Genomic DNA, 19,955 nt, shown 5'->3' with positions numbered 1-19,955 from the left:
TGGCCAACAGTTGTAGACAGACGAAATGAGTTATTTTCAAACCGTATAAGGAAATTGCTTGTCCTTCACCTCCTTTTTCTCCCTTCCTGTAGGCTGGAGGTAAGCCTGTAGGGCACGTAAGTGTAATTGTAACTAATAACAACTATGAAAAAACTCAATGGAAAAGAGTAATAAGGGGTTTCCTCTAAGTGGGAAAATTAGGGAAGACTTCCAAGAAAGTGCAGTTAAACTGAGGTAGAAAGGATAGGGCTGAGCCAACCAAATATGGAGTTGGGGGGAAGACTGTCCCAACCAGAAGGTGGGGAATTATGAAGACCCTACAGAGTGAAGAGCCTGGTTCTTGAGGGGAAAAAAAAAAAAAAAAAAAACTTGGATGGGGAGAGAGGATAGATGGGTGAGGTAGGCTCCTTTAGACCATGTAGGTCTTGGAGACCATGCCAATGAGTCTAGATTTCATCATAAATACAATGGAAAATCATTGAAAGTTCTTACGCAAAAGAGTGACATGATTTGTATTTTTCAAAAAATCACTCTGGCTGCTGTATGGAGAATAGATTGTAGGAGGCAAGACAGCTGGATAAGAGGCTGTGGCAGTGATGATTCACACTAGGGGAGATCGTGAAAGGGTATTAAGTATTATGGAAGTGGAGGCAAGATCTGTCGCTGGACTGTAAGTGTGTTAGAGGACGGTGGTAAGAGTCCACAAGTTTTACGAGCTTTCTAGGCTGAGAAACAGGGTGGACACTGCTGAAGAGAAAATGCTTAAGGAATAGGATGGAGAAGCATGTATGATCAAGAGTTTAGTTTTGGGCATATTAAGTCAGAGAGATACTTGGGGCCTTAGGGTGGAGATATCATTTAAGTAGCACGCTGCGGTCTGGAAATAAAACGTGAACGTTGTTGGCATCCAGACAGTATTTAACCCAATGAAGAGATGATAACCTGGCGAGAAGGGAAAAAGAAAATAGAAAAGGATTAGGAAAAAAGGAAGAGCTTAGAAGACAACCACAAAGCACAGACCAAATCGTGTTTTCAGGACTAAATTGTGCAGAATTCGCTACGCCATTTCTTCCAGCGTGGTTACTTAACTGATACCACCGGCAGCAGCGAACGTTTCTAAAACCCTGTCTGAACAGGATGCCTGCGGCGCCATCTCCATCTGCACCTGAGGCCGCAGCGCTTACGCAGGTGCTAAGTCTGACCCGCCGGAAGGGTTCCAGCACCCGCTGCCCCTTCACGGCCCACCCCGTCATGAGCACTTCCACCCTCGGCCAGCCGGACCTCGGCCAGCCGGACAGGGTGCCGCGCATCCCCCGGGCCGCCGGGCCTCAGCGCGGAGAGGCAACGCGCTCGCGGGCGCACGGCCTGGGCGCCGCCTCACCTTGGCTCGCTTCAGCAGCTGGATGATCTCGGCCTCGGTCTCATCCGCCGCGTCCGGCTCCTCCTCCTCCGCCGCGGCGGACCGCGAGAACCAGGCGAGCGCTGGAGGAAGGGGCGGAGGTCACCGCGGCCGCCCCGCTCCCCGCTGGCCCGGCCGCCCCGCTCCCCGGCCGCCCGCCCGGCGCGCGCCCCTCACCGGCCACCAGCGGCAGCAGGCCCGGGACCCGGCCGTGCCGCGCGACTCGGGCTGAGGGCACGTCCGCCTCGGCCCCGGGGCCTCCTGCCGGCGCCGGGAGGGGGCGCGCCGAGCAGTGCCGACCCCGCCGGCCCGCGGCCCGCAGGAGGCCTCGCCCCAGCAGCCGGTACATGCTCCCGCCGCGTCCTCGGCGCACTGGAAGCCCAGCCGGGTCCCAGCGCGGGGCGGTCCCCCGGGTCACGTGGCCCCGGCGCGGGAGGACGCACGCACGTCCCTCTCGCTCGCCCCGCCCCGCTGGCCGCGAGAAGGCTGCACCAGACGCCCTGCAAGTAGCGGCCGCGGTGCATCCGGGGGAGGGCGCAGCCTGTGGCGCCATGTCCGTCACGCTGCCGGCCGTTGTGGAGGAGCTCCTGAGCGACATGGCCGCGGCGGTGCGGGAGAGTGGACGAAGTACGGCCGGAGCGCGCGTGGCTGTGGCGGGGGCTGCGCGGCGCTCGGGGCGGGGAGGCGAGAGGCCGGGCGGCGCGGGAGAGTGCACGAAGTACGGCCGGAGCGGCCGTGGCTGCGGCGGGAGCTGCGCGGCGCTCGGGGCGGGCTCTGTCCTCAGGCTCCGCGCGCCGTCCCTCGCTTAGTTCTCTGTGCTTCGGGTTCTAAACCTTCGCTTCGCCTTTAAAAAACAAAAAAGCGAAATTCGGGCGAGCAAAGTCAAACGGTTTAGGGAGATTCACTGAGTATTTACTCAGCGGCACAGTTCCTGGGGCTCCTTCCTCAGGCGCGAGCAGGTCAGTGGGCAAACGCGCAGGGGCCGAGGTGCCTAGAGCTCCCAGGGGCGCTGCAGGTGGGGTGGGGAGGGTGACAGCGACAGGAGGCTACGGGGACTTACAGACAAGGTGAAGTTTTCAGTCATTAATCTTGCCACGTAGTTCCCTCAGGTAAAATTCTGCCAACTTTAAAAGATAATACTCTCATACGCTTTGTCCGGAAAATAAATATTTTAGGACCACAAAACTCAGATGTATGCACAACGCCACTGGACTAAATCTGGATATTGTGGAAGTACCTTTTTTTCCCGCCGGCAGAGGATGCTCTGGGACTATGCTTACCAAAATGACTGAGCAAGGACTAGTATAAGAGAACACTTGTAATCAAAATGCTTCCACTAATTAGGACAGCTCTCCCGAAGTGGAAGTGGTCATTTTGTAAATACAGTGGAGTTAGGATGGCTTTTGTTTTCAAAATCTGACTGCACTTTGAAAGGTTTGAGTTACCTAGGTAACTTTTTGAAGAATTGAGAAAAGTAAGCCAACTTTTGTTTCTCATTTCAGTCAAAACTGTTAGGTTAGTCATGTTCTGATTACAGAAAGGGTGGGAGAAGGCCAGTGTGCTGTCAGCTCAAATAGTGTTTCTGGGGTTCTAAGATTTGAAGACCCTGAGGGTGGCACGGTGTCAGTTATGCCAAAACAGCTGTTTGAATGGGTTAATCCATATACTGTGACAGTCTTGATGGGGCCTCTTAGCCCCTTGCCACTCATGGCTTGTTCATAGGAACCCCCTGTCATTGAGTCGCCTTTTTTTGCGGTAGAACAGTTTTCCACTATTTCGAAGTCTTTGTTCTCACTATCCGCCTTCCTTCAGTGGTAAGTTTTTTAGATAAAGATTCCAACCAAGCTTACTGTCTTGTATGACAATAGAAAAAATTGCCCTGAGCCATGTGCCAGTATTAGTTGATCACCAGGTCTTTCTTCCAAGGCACCTCTGGGCAGACACAAACCTCCAGCCTTTCAGTTAGCAACCTTTTGTCTTGGTATTTAGGAAAAACAACTTGGGAGGGTTTTCCCCTAAACCCCGAGGAGTGGTTACCTTTGCCCTCCTTCTTTGGAGAAGCACTTTGGGGGTGGGGGCTCCCACATTGTTTTCTACCCCAGAGGGTTTGTTACTTTTGTGCAGGAGATTCCTGGGGTTGACTGACATTTCCTGGATAAGCTATAAACAACTTGATACTTCTGTCTGGCCTGGCAATTAACAAGACCTGAGTTGATTGACATCTCATGAGTAATTGAAGTTTAGTTGAATTATCTGGTGAGGGAGGTCCCCCCCCTTGAAACTAATGAGGATCAGAATATATAAACAGGTAAACTGCAGAGGTTAGAGGTCTCCTGATTGAGAGATTTTGGGGCTAAGAGCTGAGCTGGCAGAGGAGCAGAGCCACGTGGGAGGACAGTGATCCTGAACCTGCTACGGTGGCTATGGCTATGATTTAGCCGTGGAGAGGCCTGATAGCAGAGCAGCTGAGATCTGAGCAAGCTGCTACACTGGCTGTGAGCTGAGCCATGGATAGCATCAGAGGGGCCCCACAGTAGAGAGTAGCTGAGGGAGCTGTCCTGGTCGGAAGTTGTCCCACACTGAAGAAGGGAGGGGTGCCCTTTCCACCTCTGGGACCCTTCCATACCTTGCCGCTGTGCTTCATGATCTGATACTGAGTCCTTCTTGTTACTTCCAAGTTGTTTCTGATCCCAAGTTGTGGGCTTTTACTTCTTTAATAAACTGAATAACTTAGGAGTATGGTCTGTGAGTTGTATGTACATATTGCAACAAATTATCGAACCCTGTAGAGAAGTAGAGCACGGTGGGGAAGCAGCTGGTGTCAGAAATAATGGAGAAGTAGAAAGGCAGAGATAGACCTGACCACTGCCCCATAGAAACCAGCTTTGTGGTGATACTGATTCTTATCCCTGTAAAAATGGCTTGGGGGAGGTGTCTGACTTCCTCTAACCCGCAAAGGGGAAGGAGAACCAAGATCAACTATGATGTGGAGGTCAGAAACACCTCTTCTTTTGGCCATTTCTACCAATTCAGACACTAGCCACCCCTCCCACAGCACTCTCTACTGGGTTCGATAATTCATTGCAATGGCCACACAAAACTCACAGACCATACTCATAATTATAACAGGGTTTATTAGGGAAGTATCAGTTACAATTCAGGTTCAGGAACACTCAGGATACAGTTCTTCCACCAGGATAGCCTCTCCCACTGAGCTGTGCTCACCTTTCCCTGGCCCTCAGTCTCTGCCCAAAGGCACCCAGCTTTCTCTCTTGTGGGGTGGGAAGTCCACTGCACCACCTCCTGCTGCTGGGTTTCTCCTGGTCTTGCCTTCCTTGATGGTCATGGGCTCCTCTCCCCTGTTCTGGAATTGGCTCTCTCTTGAGGCAAAACTGACCAATCCCCTTGGATTACCTTACCACACGGTACTGCCCAATCACCTGGGTCTGAGTTAGGGCACACAAAAAAATTACTCCACACAATTCCTCTTGAATTTAGACAATTCATCAAACGTTATTCCACAACACCTAGGAACTCCTGTTATCCTGGAAATCCTTTTTACCTATATTGGGCCTTATGTTTACTATATGTTAAGATTTTTCTTTTTGTTGGTTTATTCCCTTATTTTATGGGGTACATGCTCCAGTAGCTTCCTGAAGAAAGGTGTATGGGATGTACTTTTTGAGACTTTGCATGTCTGAGAAAGCCCTCTTTCTACCTTCATACTTGATTGATAGTTTGGTTCGGTATTGAATTATATGTTAGAAGGCATTATTTCTGTCTAGCTTCTAGTGTTGCTTTTAAGAAATCTGAAGCCATTATGGCTCCGAGTTTTTATATGTGACCTATATTTTCTCTGGAGGTCTGAATGATCTCTTTCAGAGCACCCAGTGCTCTGAATCTTCATGATAATGTTCTTGAGTGTGAGGTTTGGTGTGTTTTTTGATTGTTGTTTTTTTTTTTTTACTCCACTTTGTGGGCACTCAGTGGGCCCTTTCAAGCTTAAAAAAAAAAACAACTAATTTTTCCTTCCATCCTGGAAAACGTTCTTAAATTATTTCATTGATAAGTGTCCTCCTCCTGCTTTCCAAACTTTGTTCTGGCGTTCTTGCTATTCAGTTACAGGATGTCTTATATTGTCTCGCTGATTTACTTACCTTCCCTTCCAAATTTCATCATTTTCCCTACTTCCTGGGAATTTGTTCAACTTTATCTTCCGAGTTTTCTATTGAGAACAAAGACCTGAAAAAACAAGTGAATCAACTATATATGACAAGCTAGGAGCCCTGAACATCAAAGGCAAAATTGAGGAATCGGACCGAGCAGAAGGGGCAGGGAGAGATGGTTCAGAAGCAGCAAAGAGTTGGCAGACCTGGGAGCCAGCACCCACGGGCTCATTCCACTGGTCCCAGCACGGTGAGGCAAGCAGTGGTGTTTGGGACACATTTTCCACATTGGGACAGAACTAGTGGCAGAGGGTCTGCTCAATCCTCCAGAACAAGTGAGAAGTACCAGAAGATAAGTACCTGTGTTTAACCTACCTCACAGATCCAAAAATACCCTTTTGGGAAAAACCTCTCTCCCACTTACCTGCTCCCTTCCCGCTCTGTAGTGGGTCCCAGCCAGCTTCATCCCCTGGGCTGGAAGAAGGACCCAGCACTCGTCCTGAGCCATTCTCACAGCCTTGGAGAGGGAACAGATTAACAGAGAAAAAATAATCTGCTGGCTCCCCTAAATTGAGAACTTAGGGCAGAAACAGCTACTTTGTCTAGGCATAGACATAAGAGGTCCCCAGACTTTGAATGCCTTTCATCCCTGCGTAGACCTCTGTGGGTCCATTTCAACAGCTGTGGGCCCTCATTAGCACAGCACAACAGGGTATATACCTGAAGCTTAACTTCACTGTATCATCTATATGGTGGACTGGCAGGTTCATGATATCTGACATTGCTCTGTCTTTGGGGCAGAGTCCTCACCTACCCACATCAGGGGCCTGAGGACTGGTGGCTCCACCCACAAAACATGGCCACCCACGACATGGGCCCAGGAATAAGTGGTGCTTCCCAGTCCTTATAGCCAACAGCACTGGGCGCCCATAGTCTGGCTACAAGACCTACCCACCTACATACTCCAGGGAACAGGGACATGCTTTCCTAACAAACTCAGGGGCAGTTGTCAGCCCCTTGCCTTGCTCAGCATGTGACCCCTAATACACCCAGATACCTGTGCCTACACCAATCACCGCTTCTCGTCTAGGACTGTACGTGAGAGCCTGCACCACACACTTGGTGACTGACTACCTGGACACCTGAGCTGAATCCATAAAAGAAAAGTGAACGGACTCCTGGGCTCACATACCCAGTAACAGCTCTAACCACCTGGTGACAGAACATTAGAGCTTTAAAGACACCACTCGAGCAGCCTATTTGGGCTTTTCAAAATAAAACAGGAATCTGGAACACAGTAAGCAAACAGAATGAATACAGTAACTTATTGATTGCTTGAAGATGAGTCAATATCAAATCACATAAAGAGGCAGACTACAATGACTTCAGCAAGCTCCCAGAACAAATAATCAAGAAATCTTCTGGATGAAGATAAGTTCCTGGAATTACCAGAGGAAGAATACAAAAGATTAATATACAGAACTTTTCAAGAGATTAGGAAGGAGGTTAGGCAAAACGCAGAACAAGCCAAGGAACACAAAGACAAAGCATTAGAGGAACTTAAGCAGACTAAACAAGAGTATAATGACAAACTTAATAGGCTAGAAGAATCCATAGATATCAAATTCAAAAGATTAACGGTAAAATTTCAGAATTAGACAATTCAGTAGAAAGTCATAAGAGCAGAATTGAGGCAATGGACGTCAGAATTAGATTGAAGGTAAAGCACTTGGCACTGACATATTTGAGGAAAATTCAGATAAAAGAATTTTAAACATTTAAGAAGCCATGAGAACTACGTGGGACTCTCAAGAGGAATAACCTATGAGCAATTGAGGTGCTGGGGCAGCGGGGGCGGGGGGGGACAGAAAATACAGAGAGAATTATTGAAGAGTTGTTGGCAGAAAACTTCCCTGATATTATGAAGGACGAGAAGATATTTATCCAAGATGCTCGTTGAACCCCTCACAAGGTAGATCCTAAGATAAAGTCTTGAAGACATAATCACACTTCACAAAACTAAAGAGAATTTTATGAGTGGCTAGGGGTAAACAAAAAAGTCACCTATAAAGGAGAGTCAGTAAGACTAAGCTTGGACTACTCAGTAGGAACCATGCAGGCAAGAAGACAATGGGAGGACATTATAAAATCTTGAAGGAAAAAAATTGCAAGCCAAGAATTACTTATCTGGCAAAACTGCCTCTCGTATATAATGGCAGAATTAGGACATTGCTATACAAACAGGAGCTTAGGGAATTGGCAAAAACCAAACCAATACTACAGGAAATATTAAAGGGAGTCCTCCAGTTAGAAAGTCAATAACATCAGATAACAACCCACAACTAGAACACAGGACAAAGCAACCAGGTATCAACCCAGATAGGGAAATCACACACACACAAAAAATTCTATTCAGTTTTTCATTTCTATTATATTTAATTTACAGCTCCTTTTTCTGAAGATTCCTTTTTTATTGTATCTCGTGCCCATTTCACGCTTGCACTGGTATCTTTTTTCTAGGTGTTTGAAATTTACTTTGTAGTTTTTCCTCTGACTAGCTTTCTTTGGTTTGTTTTGTTTATCTCCTTTCTTTTAATGTCTGGTAACCCTTGGTTGTCTGGTCATGTCTGGTCAAGAATGGAAGACTAAAAATTTTATTAGAAGCACTGAGTGGATCGATGGGGCTTATAGACTGTCAGTTTCACTGTACTTGACCCCATTAGGCTGTTTACTTGGGGAAATCATTCCATTCCATTCTTCTTGGGCTGGCCAGATTGCCCAGGGAAGACTCTTCCAGTCTCTTGCTTAGAGGACAAAAGGCCTGATTGCCTGTGTTATGGGAGCCATGTTGGGGAAGAGGGTAAGAGGTCCCCATTTTCAATGCGATGCTCTTAACCTAAACTGTGCATGGTATTTCCTCCCAGTCCAGATATCCCGTGTTTTAATCTGTAGAAAATAAACCTAGCCTTTTGTCAGAGAGAGAGAAGGCAGTCGCTTAGAGCAGAGGAAGGGAACTGAGGTCCTATTGCTTCTTAAACTTATTTTCAAAGAGCCTTCCTTATTTTCACTCTCCTGCTTCATCCCCAATTCCAGAGCTATTTGGTGCCACCAATTTCTGAGAGGTTTTTTTAAATTGGGAGAGGTGGGTAGGGGGTTATGGAGTGTAAATCAGGTTTACACCAACTTCTGAGGGGGGTTTTGTTTCATTTTGTTTTTGTTTTAAATTAGGAGAGGTGGGTAGAGTACTCTGGGGTGTAAATCTAGTTAGTTCTTGGGTCTTCTCACAGCCAGCTTAGGATTCAGTTTTCTCGGATCTGGCGAAGTATTTTCGGCTCTTCCATCAGCTTCCATTATATCTTAACTGTTGCTTCCTCTCCTGTTCTCCTTTGTAGATTATTTCTTTTTTAAAAAAATTGTTTTATTATTGTTTAAACGGAGTTTTGGCAAGGAATAAAATTAGATGCATAGGTTTAATTCACCATCTCACACGTGTCTTTTTGGTTATAGTCTTTTTAAGATTTTATGGTCATTGGTTTAACATGGAGGAGCCCTGGTGGTGCAGTGGTTAACAGCTCAGCTGACTGAAAGATTTTGATTGGTTTAATGATTATAATTTTTTTTCCATTTCTATTTTGCAGTTCCTGATGAGCATCTATTATCGTAAGTTATGTTGTTGTTTTTTTTTTTTTTAAATCATCAGTGTGTTCTAAGACCTAAATCCTTTCAACATCAACTCTTAATTTTTTAAAATAGTCTTACTGAACTGGAACAGTATTTTCTTGACATGACTGTTAAAATCTGTCTGAAGTGAAGAGTACAAGGCATTCCCATGTTGTCCTGTTTACCATTCTTGTTTAATATTGTTCTAGAAGTTGTAGCTGATACACTAACACATGAAAAAGAAATTAGAAGTTTACTTACCTGCAAGGATAGACAATTATCATTTTTTGCAGATGATATAACTATCTATATATAAAAAACCCAGGAGAATACAGTAAAACAGCCAGTTTTTTAAAATGCAGAAATTAAAAACATTTTCCTTCATACTACAAAGTTCAGTGATATAATTATATCCTCAATAGCAACAAAAAAAGTGAGAGCTACCTAAGGATAAGTGACGTTTAATTGCTTGTATACTTATATTTAAAAGTCCAGAAGGATACACACTAACTTGTACTGGTGGTTACCTTGGGTGGATGGAAGGGAGGCAGAATTTAATAAAAGGCTTTAATCTTTCTCTGTTTTTTAAAAAATGTTACAAGGATTGCATATTATTTTTAAAAATTACTGCATTAAAAACAAAGAAAATGGGCAAATAATAAAAGAATGTAAATGGTCAAAACTTCTAAAAACAAAAGATAAATCTTCCTAACAATCATTCAAATACAAATTAAAATAATAAGAATTAAGAATCATGTAGGACTGTATCAAGAGAAATAACCTACTAGTGGAGTACCAGAACAGGGAGGGATAACAGAAAATACAGAGAGAATTGTTGAAGATTTGTTGGCACAAAACTTCCCTGATATCATGAAAGATGAGAAGATATCTATCCATGATGCTCACCAAACTCCACATAAGGTAGATCTTAAAGTCACCAGGACATATTATAATCAAACTTGCCAAAACCAAAGATAGAGAATTTTAAGACCAGCTACAGATGAACGAAAAGTCACCTACAAAGGAGAGTCAATAAGAATAAGCTCGGACTGCTTGGCAGAAACCATGTGGGCAAAAAGGCAATGGGATGACTTAAATAAAGTACTGAAGGAAAAAAATTGCCAGCCAAGAATCATATATCCAGCAAAATTGTCTGTCAAATGTGAAGGTGAAATTGGGACAGTTCCAGATAAACAGAATTTTAGGGAATTCATAAAAACCATTGGGTTGGTTTTTCTGGGTTTCATAAAAACCAAACCAAAACTACAAGAAATACTGAACGGAGTTCTTTGGTTAATAAATCAATAATATCAGGTATCAACCCAAGACTGGAACACCGGACACAGCAATCAGATGTCAACCCAGACAGGGAAATCACAAAAATAAACCAAGATTTAAAAAAAAGGGAAACGATGTTATTACGTTAAACGAGACAACATTAATAAAGAGGAACTAAGAAATACAGATCTTTCATATGGAATGGAAGACAAAGCGATACAAAAAAATAAAAGGTTTAAATTTAGAAAAGCAGGAGTTGATATTACGGTAACCACAAAGGAGACAAACTATCCTACACATCAAAACAAAACACAAGAAAAAAATAGAGACTCAGCAGAAACAAAATCAACAACAAGGAATATCAGGAAAAGACAATATATAAACTACTCGGCACAAAAAATTAAGTGGGAAAAAGAAACTCAACACACAAAAAAGATATCAAAATAACTACACTAAATTCATAAAATAAAAAAAAATCCATAATTATGCTGGATGTAAATGGACTGAATGCACCAATAAAGAGACAGTGATGGAATGGATAAAAAAACACGATCCGTCTATACACTGCCTACAAGAGACACACCTTAGACTTAAGACAAACAAAAACTCAAAGGATGGAAAAAAATAAACAACAATCAAAAAAGACCAGGAGTGGCAAAATTAATTTCTGACAAAATGGACTTTAAAGTTAAATCCACCACAAAGGTTAAGGAAGGACACTATATAATGATTAAAGGGACAATATACCAGGAGGATATAACCATATTAAATGTTTATGCACCCAACGACAGGGCTACACGATACATAAAACAACCTAACACCATTGAAAAGAGAGACGGTTCCACAATTAATAGTAGAGGCTTCAACACACCACTTTCGGTGAAGGACAGGACATCCATAAAGAAGCTCAATAAAGACATAGAAGATCTAAACGCCACAGTCAACCACCTTGACCTTATAGACATATACAGAACATTCCCCCAACAGCAGCCAAGTATACTTACTTTCTAGTGCACATGGACCATTCTCTAAGAGTACCACACATTAGGTCATAAAGCAAGCCTTAGCAGAATCCAAAACACTGAAATACTACAAAACATCTTCTCTGACCATAAGGCCATGAAAGTAGAAATCAATAACAGAAAAAGCAAGGAAAAGAAATCAAACACTTGGAAACTGAATAATACCCTGCACAAAGAAGACTGGATTATAGAAGACATTAAGGATGGAATAAAGAAGCTCATAGAATCCAATGAGAATAAAAACACTTCCTATCAGAACCTTTGGGACATTGGGAGAGCTTTGCTCAGAGGTCAATTTATATCCATAATTTCATACATACAAAAAGGAGAAAGGGCCAAAATCAAAGAATTATGCCTACAACTTGAACAAATAGAGCAACAAAAGAAACCCTCAGGCACAAGAAGAAAGCAAATCATAAAAATCAGAGCAGAATTAAATAGAAAAACAGTTCAAAGAATTAACAAGATCAAACGCTGGTTCTTTGAAAAAATTAACAAAATTGATAAACCACTGGCCAAACTAACAAAAGAAAAACAGGAGAGGAAGCAAATAACCCGAAGAAGAAATGAGAAGGGCGATATTACAACAGACCCAACTAAAATTAAAAGAATCATATCAGATTACTGTGAGAAATTGTACTCTAACAATTCGAAAATCTAGAAGAAATGGATGAATTCCTGGAAACACAATACCTACCTAAACTAACACAAACAGGCAGAACAACTAAATAGATGCATAACAAAAGAGATTGAAAAGGTAATCGAAAAACTCCCAACAGAAAAAAAAAAAAGCCCTGGCTGGGATGACTTTATGCAGATTTATACCAAACATTCAGAGAAGAGTTAACACTGCTAAATGTATTTCAGAGCATAGAAAAGGACAGAATACTCCCAAACTCATCCTATGAAGCCAGCATGTCCTTGATACCAAAACCAAGTAAAGATACCACAAAAAAAGAAAATTACACACCTATATCCCTCATGAACTTAGATGCCAAAATCCTCAACCAAATTCTAGCCAATAGAATTGAACAACATATCAAAAAAATAATTCACCATGACCAAGTGGGATTCATACCAGGTATGCAGGAATGGTTCAACATTAGAAAAACAATCCAGCATATAAATAAAACAAAAGACAAGAATTGTGATTTTATCAATTGATGCAGAAGAGGCATTTGACAAAGTTCAGCACCCATTCATGATAACTCTCAGCAAAATAGGAATAGAAAGGAAATTCCTCAACATAATAAAGGGCATTTATACAAAGCCAATAGCCAATAGCCAACGTCATCCTAAATGGAGAGAGTCTGAAAGCATCCTCCTTGAGATCAGAAATCAGACAAGGATGCCTCTTATCACCGCTCTTATTCAACATTGTGCTGGAGGTCCTAGCCGGAGCAATTAAGCTAGATAAAGAAATAAAGGGCATCCAGATTGGCAAGGAAGAAAAGTCTCTATTTGCAGATGACATGATCTTATACACAGAAAACCCTAAGGAATCCTCCAGAAAGCTACTGAAACTAATTGAAGAGTTCAGCAGAGTATCAGGATACAAGATAAACATACAAAAATCAGTTGGACTCCTCTACACCAACAAAAAGAACATCGAAGAGGAAGTCCCTAATCAATACCACTCACAGTACCCCACAAGAAAATAAAATACTAAGGAATAAATCTCACCAGAGATGTAAAAGACTCATACAAAGAAAACTACAAAACACTTCTGCAGGAAACCAAAAGAGACCTACAAAAGTGGAAAAACATACCTTGCTCATGGATAGGAAAACTTAACATTGTAAAAATGTCTGTTCTACCAAAAGTGATGTGTAGATACAATGCAATTCTGATCCAGATTCCACCAACATTTTTCAGTGAGATGGAGAAATGAATCACCAACTTCAAATGGAAGGGAAAGAGGCCCAGGATAAGTAAAGCATTACTGAAATAGAAGAGCAAAGTGGGAGGCCTCACTCTACCTGATTTTAGAACCTATTATACCGCCGCAGTAGTCAAAACAGCCTGGTAATGGGACAACAACAGATGCATAGACCAATGGAACAGAATTGAGAATCCAGACATAAATCCATCCACATATGAGCAGTTGATATTTGACAAAGGCCCAAAATCAGTTAAATGGGGAAAAGCCTTTTTAACAAATGGTGCTGCCATAACTGGATATCCATCTGCAGAAAAATGAAACAGGACCCATACATCACACCATGCACAAAAACTAACTCAAAATGGATCAAAAACCTAAATATAAAATCTAAAATAATAAAGATTATGGAAGAAAAAATAGGGACAACATTAGGAGCCCTAACACATGGTATGAACAGTATACAAAACATTATTAACAATGCAGAGAGAAACTAGATAACTGCGAGCTCCTAAAAATCAAACACCTGTGTTTGTCTAAACACTTCACCAAAAGAGTAAAGAGACTACCTACAGACCAGGAAAAAGTTTTTAGCTATGACATTTTTATTTAGCCTGATGTCTAAAATCTACGTGATACTGCAAAAACTCAACTACAAAAAATAAAAAATAAATAACACAATTAAAAAAGGGGCAAACGATATGAACAGACAGTTCACCAAAGAAGACATTCAGGTAGCTAACAGATAAATGAGGAAATGCTTACAATCATTAGCCATTAGAGAAATGCAAATCAAAACTACAATGAGGATTGTATCAATAAGGCTAGTGAGGAGGCGGGGCCAAGATGGCGGACTAGGTAGACGCTACCTCGGATCCCTCTTGCAAGAAAGACTCGGAAAAACAAGTGAATCGACCACGTACATAACAATCTACAAACCCTGAACAACAAACACAGATTTAGAGACGGAAAACGAACAAATACGGGGAAGCAGCGAGTGTTTTCAGAGCCTGGAGCCAGCGTCCCAGTCAGGTAACCTTTGGCACCCGATTTAGGGCAGACCCCAGGGGAGCTGACGGCGCAAACAAGGGGCCCAGCCCTACCCCCCTTAACTCACCCCGGGAGGGGGCCCAGCCAGTTCGCGCGGGCGGCGTGGCGACGCAGCCAGTGGGAGAAGTCCCCAGGAGGCAGTGACTGGTCTTGGAGCTGGGAGACCAGCGTCCCAGCCGGGGAATCGTGCCACCGGGATTTTGACTGGGCGCTGTCACGGCACAAGCACGGGGAGCTGCTCCACTCCCCTGAACTAACCCCGGGAGGGGGCCCAGCCGGTTCGCGGAGGCGGCGCGGCAACGCGGCTGGCGGGACGAGAAGTCCCTGGGAGGCAGCGACTGATTTTGGAGCCGGGAGTAAAGCGTCCCAGCAGGGGAACCTTGAAGCTAGGATTTGGACTGGCAGCGGGTAGCTTCAGAGGACCAGACCCCCGGGGCAATCTCCACACAGCCAGCACACATACGCGACACGCCGCACGGGAATCTCAGATATAATAGTCATTCCAAGCAAGCCAAGCAACTCTGGCTATATTCTGAGGTGCTACTCTCCTATTTCTCTGATCCCTCCCCCACCCTTCCCAGGCGGCTTCATTAACATTGGAATTGCCTGAGCCAGAGGGAGAAGGGCTCCGGCTCCGCGGCGGCTTTGCTCCCCCCCCCTTTTTTTTTCTTTTTTTTCTTTTGGTCTTTTCCTAACCCACTCTTTCAGCCTGAGAGAAGGAACCAAAAAAAAAAACCCAGGGACCAAAAATCCACCCCTAATCGGACTAAAAACACAGAACCAGCTACAGCCAAGCATATATGATCCAAATCTCAGACTTTCATCCTTACAGGGAACAAGGTGGCGGTTATAATCCAAAGGCAATTCTGATAGGGATCTGACTGCATTTTTTTTTAGCAGATTTTCTGGAAAAACTAGTTTCCCAGTGATGGCTCGGAGACAGCAGTCCATATCAAACCCCCTAAAGAAGCAGACCATGACAGCTTCTACAACCCCCCAAACAAAAGAATCAAAATCTTTCCCAAATGAAGATACAATCCTGGAATTATCAGATACAGAATATAAAAAACTAATTTACAGAATGCTTCAAGACATCACAAACGAAATAAGGCAAACTGCAGAAAAAGCCAAGGAACACACTGATAAAACTGTTGAAGAACTCAAAAAGATTATTCAGGAACATAGTGCAAAAATTAATAAGTTGCAAGAATCCACAGAGAGACAGCATGTAGAAATCCAAAAGATTAACAATAAAATTACAGAATTAGACAATGCAATAGGAAGTCAGAGGAGCAGACTCGAGCAATTAGAATGCAGACTGGGACATCTGGAGGACCAGGGAATCAACACCAACATAGCTGAAAAAAATCAGATAAAAGAATTTAAAAAAATGAAGAAACCCTAAGAATAACATGTGGGACTCTATCAAGAAGGATAACTTGTGTGTGATTGGAGTCCCAGAACAGGGAGGGAGGACAGAAAACACAGAGAAAATACTTGAAGAACTCCTGACAGAAAACTTCCCTGACATCATGAAAGATGAAAGGATATCTATCCAAGATGCTCATCGAACCCCATTTAAGATTGACCCAAAAAGAAAAACACCAAGACATATTATCATCAAACTCGCCAAAACCAAAGATAAAGACAAAATTTTAAAAGCAGCCAGGGAGAAAAGAAAGGTTTCCTTCAAGGGAGAATCAATAAGAATAAGTTCAGACTACTCAGCAGAAACCATGCAGGCAAGAAGGGAATGGGACGACATACACAGAGCACTGAAGGAGAAAAACTGCCAGCCAAGGATCATATATCCAGCAAAAGTCTCTCTGAAATATGAAGGCGAAATTAAGATATTTACAGATAAACACAAGTTTAGAGAATTTGCAAAAACCAAACCAAAGCTACAAGAAATACTAAAGGATATTGTTTGGTCAGAAAACCAATAATATCAGGTACCAGCACAACACAAGGTCACAAAACAACATCCTGATATCGACTCAAATAGGGAAATCACAAAAACAAATTAAGATTAAAAAAAAAAATACTCATAACGGAATCACGGAAGTCGATATGTAAAACATCACAATAATCAAAAAGAGGGACTAAATACAGGAGGCATACAACTGCCATATGGAGAGTGATACAAGGAGATAAAGAACAATACAAGTTAGGTTTTTACTTACAAAAATAGGGGTAAATAATAAGGTAACCACAAAGAGGTATAACAACTCCATAACTCAAGATAAAAGCCAAGAAAAACTCAACAAACATAAAGTCAAACACTACGAAAATGAGGATCTCACAATTTACTAAGAAAAACGTCTCAGCACAAAAAAGTATGTGGAAAAATGAAATGGTCAACAACACACATAAAAAGGCATCAAAATGACAACACTAAACACTTATTTATCTATAATTACGCTGAATGTAAATGGACTAAATGTACCAATAAAGAGACAGAGAGTCTCGGACTGGATAAAGAAACACAATCCGTCTATATGCTGCCTACAAGAGACACACCTTAGACTTAGAGACACAAACAAACTAAAACTCAAAGGATGGAAAAAAATATATCAAGCAAACAATAAGCAAAAAAGAAGAGGAGTAGCAATATTAATTTCTGACAAAATAGACTTTAGACTTAAATCCACCACAAAGGATAAAGAAGGACACTACATAATGATAAAAGGGACAATTGATCAGGAAGACATAACCATATTAAGTATTTATGCACCCAGTGACAGGGCTGCAAGATACATAAATCAAATTTTAACAGAACTGAAAAGTGAGATAGACACCTCCACAATTATAGTAGGAGACTTCAACACACCACTTCCAGAGAAGGACAGGACATCCAGTAAGAAGCTCAATAGAGACACGGAAGACCTAATTACGACAATCAACCAACTTGACCTCATTGACTTATACAGAACTCTCCACCCAATGGCTGCAAAGTATACTTTTTTTCTAGCGCACATGGAACATTCTCTAGAATAGATCACATATTAGGTCATAAAACAAACCTTTGCAGAGTCCAAAACATCAAAATATTACAAAGCATCTTCTCAGACCACAAGGCAATAAAACTAGAAATCAATAACAGAAAAACTAGGGAAAAGAAATCAAATACTTGGAAAATGAACAATACCCTCCTGAAAAAAGACTGGGTTATAGAAGACATCAAGGAGGGAATAAGGAAATTCATAGAAGGCAATGAGAATGAAAATACTTCCTATCAAAACCTCTGGGACACAGCAAAAGCAGTGCTCAGAGGCCAATTTATATCGATAAGTGCACACATACAAAAAGAAGAAAGAGCCAAAATCAGAGAACTGTCCCTACAACTTGAACAAATAGTAAGTGAGCAACAAAAGAATCCATCAGGCACCAGAAGAAAACAAATAATAAAAATTAGAGCTGAACTAAACGAATTAGAGAACAGAAAAACAATTGAAAGAATTAACAAAGCCAAAAGCTGGTTCTTTGAAAAAATTAACAAAATTGATAAACCATTGGCTAGACTGACTAAAGAAATACAGGAAAGGAAACAAATAACCCGAATAAGAAATGAGAAGAACCACATCACAACAGAACCAACTGAAATTAGAGGAATCATATCAGATTATTACAAAAAATTGTACTCTAACAAATTTGCAAACCTAGAAGAAATGGATGAATTCCTGGAAAAACACTACCTACCTAAACTAACACATTCAGAAGTAGAACAACTAAATAGACCCATAACAAAAAAAGAGATTGAAACAGTAATCCAAAAACTCCCAACAAAAAAAAGCCCTGGCCCGGACGGCTTCACTGCAGAGTTCTACCAAACTTTCTGAGAAGAGTTAACACCACTACTACTGAAGGTATTTCAAAGCATAGAAAATGACGGAATACTACCCAACTCATTGTATGAAGCCACCATCTCCCTGATACCAAAACCAGGTAAAGACATTACAAAAAAAGAAAATTACAGACCTATATCCCTCATGAACATAGATGCAAAAATCCTTAACAAAATTCTAGCCAATAGAATTCAACAGCATATCAAAAAAATAATTCACCATGATCAAGTGGGATTTATACCAGGTATGCAAGGCTGGTTTAATATCAGAAAAACCATTAATGTAATCCATCACATAAATAAAACAAAAGACAAAAACCACATGATCTTATCAATTGATGCAGAAAAGGCATTTGACAAAGTCCAACACCCATTTATGATAAAAACTCTCACCAAAATAGGAATTGAAGGAAAATTCCTCAACATAATAAAGGGCATCTATGCAAAGCCAACAGCCAATATCACTCTAAATGGAGAGAACCTGAAAGCATTTCCCTTGAGAACGGGAACGAGACAAGGATGCCCTTTACCACCGCTCTTATTCAACATCGTACTTGAAGTCCTAGCCAGGGCAATTAGGCTAGACAAAGAAATAAAAGGCATCCGGATTGGCAAGGAGGAAGTAAAATTATCTCTATTTGCAGATGACATGGTCTTATACACAGAAAACCCTAAGGAATCCTCCAGAAAACTACTGAAACTAATAGAAGAGTTTGGCAGAGTTTCAGGTTATAAAAAAAACATACAAGAATCACTTGGATTCCTCTACATCAACAAAAAGAACACCGAAGAGGAAATAACCAAATAAATACCATTCACAGTAGCCCCCAAGAAGATAAAATACTTAGGAATAAATCTTACCAAGGATGTAAAAGACCTATACAAAGAAAACTACAAAGCTCTACTACAAGAAATTCAAAAGGACATACTTAAGTGGAAAAACATACCTTGCTCATGGATAGGAAGACTTAACATAGTAAAAATGTCTATTCCACCAAAAGCCATCTATACATATAACGCACATCCGATCCAAATTCCAATGTCATTTTTTAAGGTGATAGAGAAACAAATCACCAATTTCATATGGAAGGGAAAGAAGCCTCGGATAGGCAAAGCATTGCTGAAAAAGAGGAAGAAAGTGGGAGGCCTCACTCTACCTGATTTCAGAAGCTATTATACAGCCACAGTAGTCAACACAGCCTGGTACTGGTACAACAACAGGCACATAGACCAATGGAACAGAATTGAGAACCCAGATATAAATCCATCCACGTATGGTATTTGACAAAGGACCAGTGTCAGTTAATTGGGGAAAAGACAGTCTTTTTAACAAATGGTGCTGGTATAACTGGATATCCATTTGCAAAAAAATGAAACAGGACCCATACCTCACACCATGCACAAAAACTAACTCCAAGTGGATCAAAGACCTAAACATAAAGACTAAAACGATAAAGATCATGGAAGAAAAAATAGGGACAACCCTAGGAGCCCTAATACAAGGCATAAACAGAATACAAAACATTACCAAAAATGACAAAGAGAAACCTGATAACTGGGAGCTCCTAAAAATCAAACACCTATGCTCATCTAAAGACTTCACCAAAAGAGTAAAAAGACCACCTACAGACTGGGAAAGAATTTTCAGCTATGACAT

General features: G+C 41.9%; 2 protein-coding genes across 3 annotated transcripts in view; one reads left to right on the top strand and one right to left on the bottom strand.

The window, feature by feature from the left end:
* Positions 1-1,803, bottom strand: part of TTC19 (tetratricopeptide repeat domain 19) — a 62,863-nt gene extending 61,060 nt beyond the window's left edge. Inside the window, exons 1-2 of one of the 2 annotated variants that reach the window (XR_007514027.1) lie at positions 1,577-1,795; positions 1,382-1,482 (exon numbers count right to left, since the gene is read on the bottom strand). Coding sequence is in view for 1 of the 2 variants with exons in the window: in XM_049859800.1 (XP_049715757.1) it covers positions 1,382-1,482; positions 1,577-1,748 (273 nt within the window). In the remaining variant the exon portion in view is untranslated. Of the gene's footprint in view, positions 1-1,381; positions 1,483-1,576 lie in introns of both variants that reach the window. The other variant, XM_049859800.1, reaches the window with a different exon arrangement.
* ZSWIM7 (zinc finger SWIM-type containing 7) overlaps positions 1,138-19,955 on the top strand; it is a 31,412-nt gene continuing 12,594 nt past the window's right edge. The window contains exons 1-3 of the mRNA XM_049860275.1: positions 1,138-1,385; positions 1,476-2,026; positions 9,204-9,225. Coding sequence (XP_049716232.1) covers positions 1,138-1,385; positions 1,476-2,026; positions 9,204-9,225 — 821 coding nt within the window. The remainder of the gene's footprint in view (positions 1,386-1,475; positions 2,027-9,203; positions 9,226-19,955) is intronic.

This window comes from Elephas maximus, chromosome 19 (assembly GCF_024166365.1).
Source record: "Elephas maximus indicus isolate mEleMax1 chromosome 19, mEleMax1 primary haplotype, whole genome shotgun sequence".
Taxonomy (NCBI): Eukaryota; Metazoa; Chordata; class Mammalia; order Proboscidea; family Elephantidae; genus Elephas; species Elephas maximus.
Note: the sequence above shows the minus strand (reverse complement) of the source record. Positions and strands in the feature narration are given on the sequence as shown.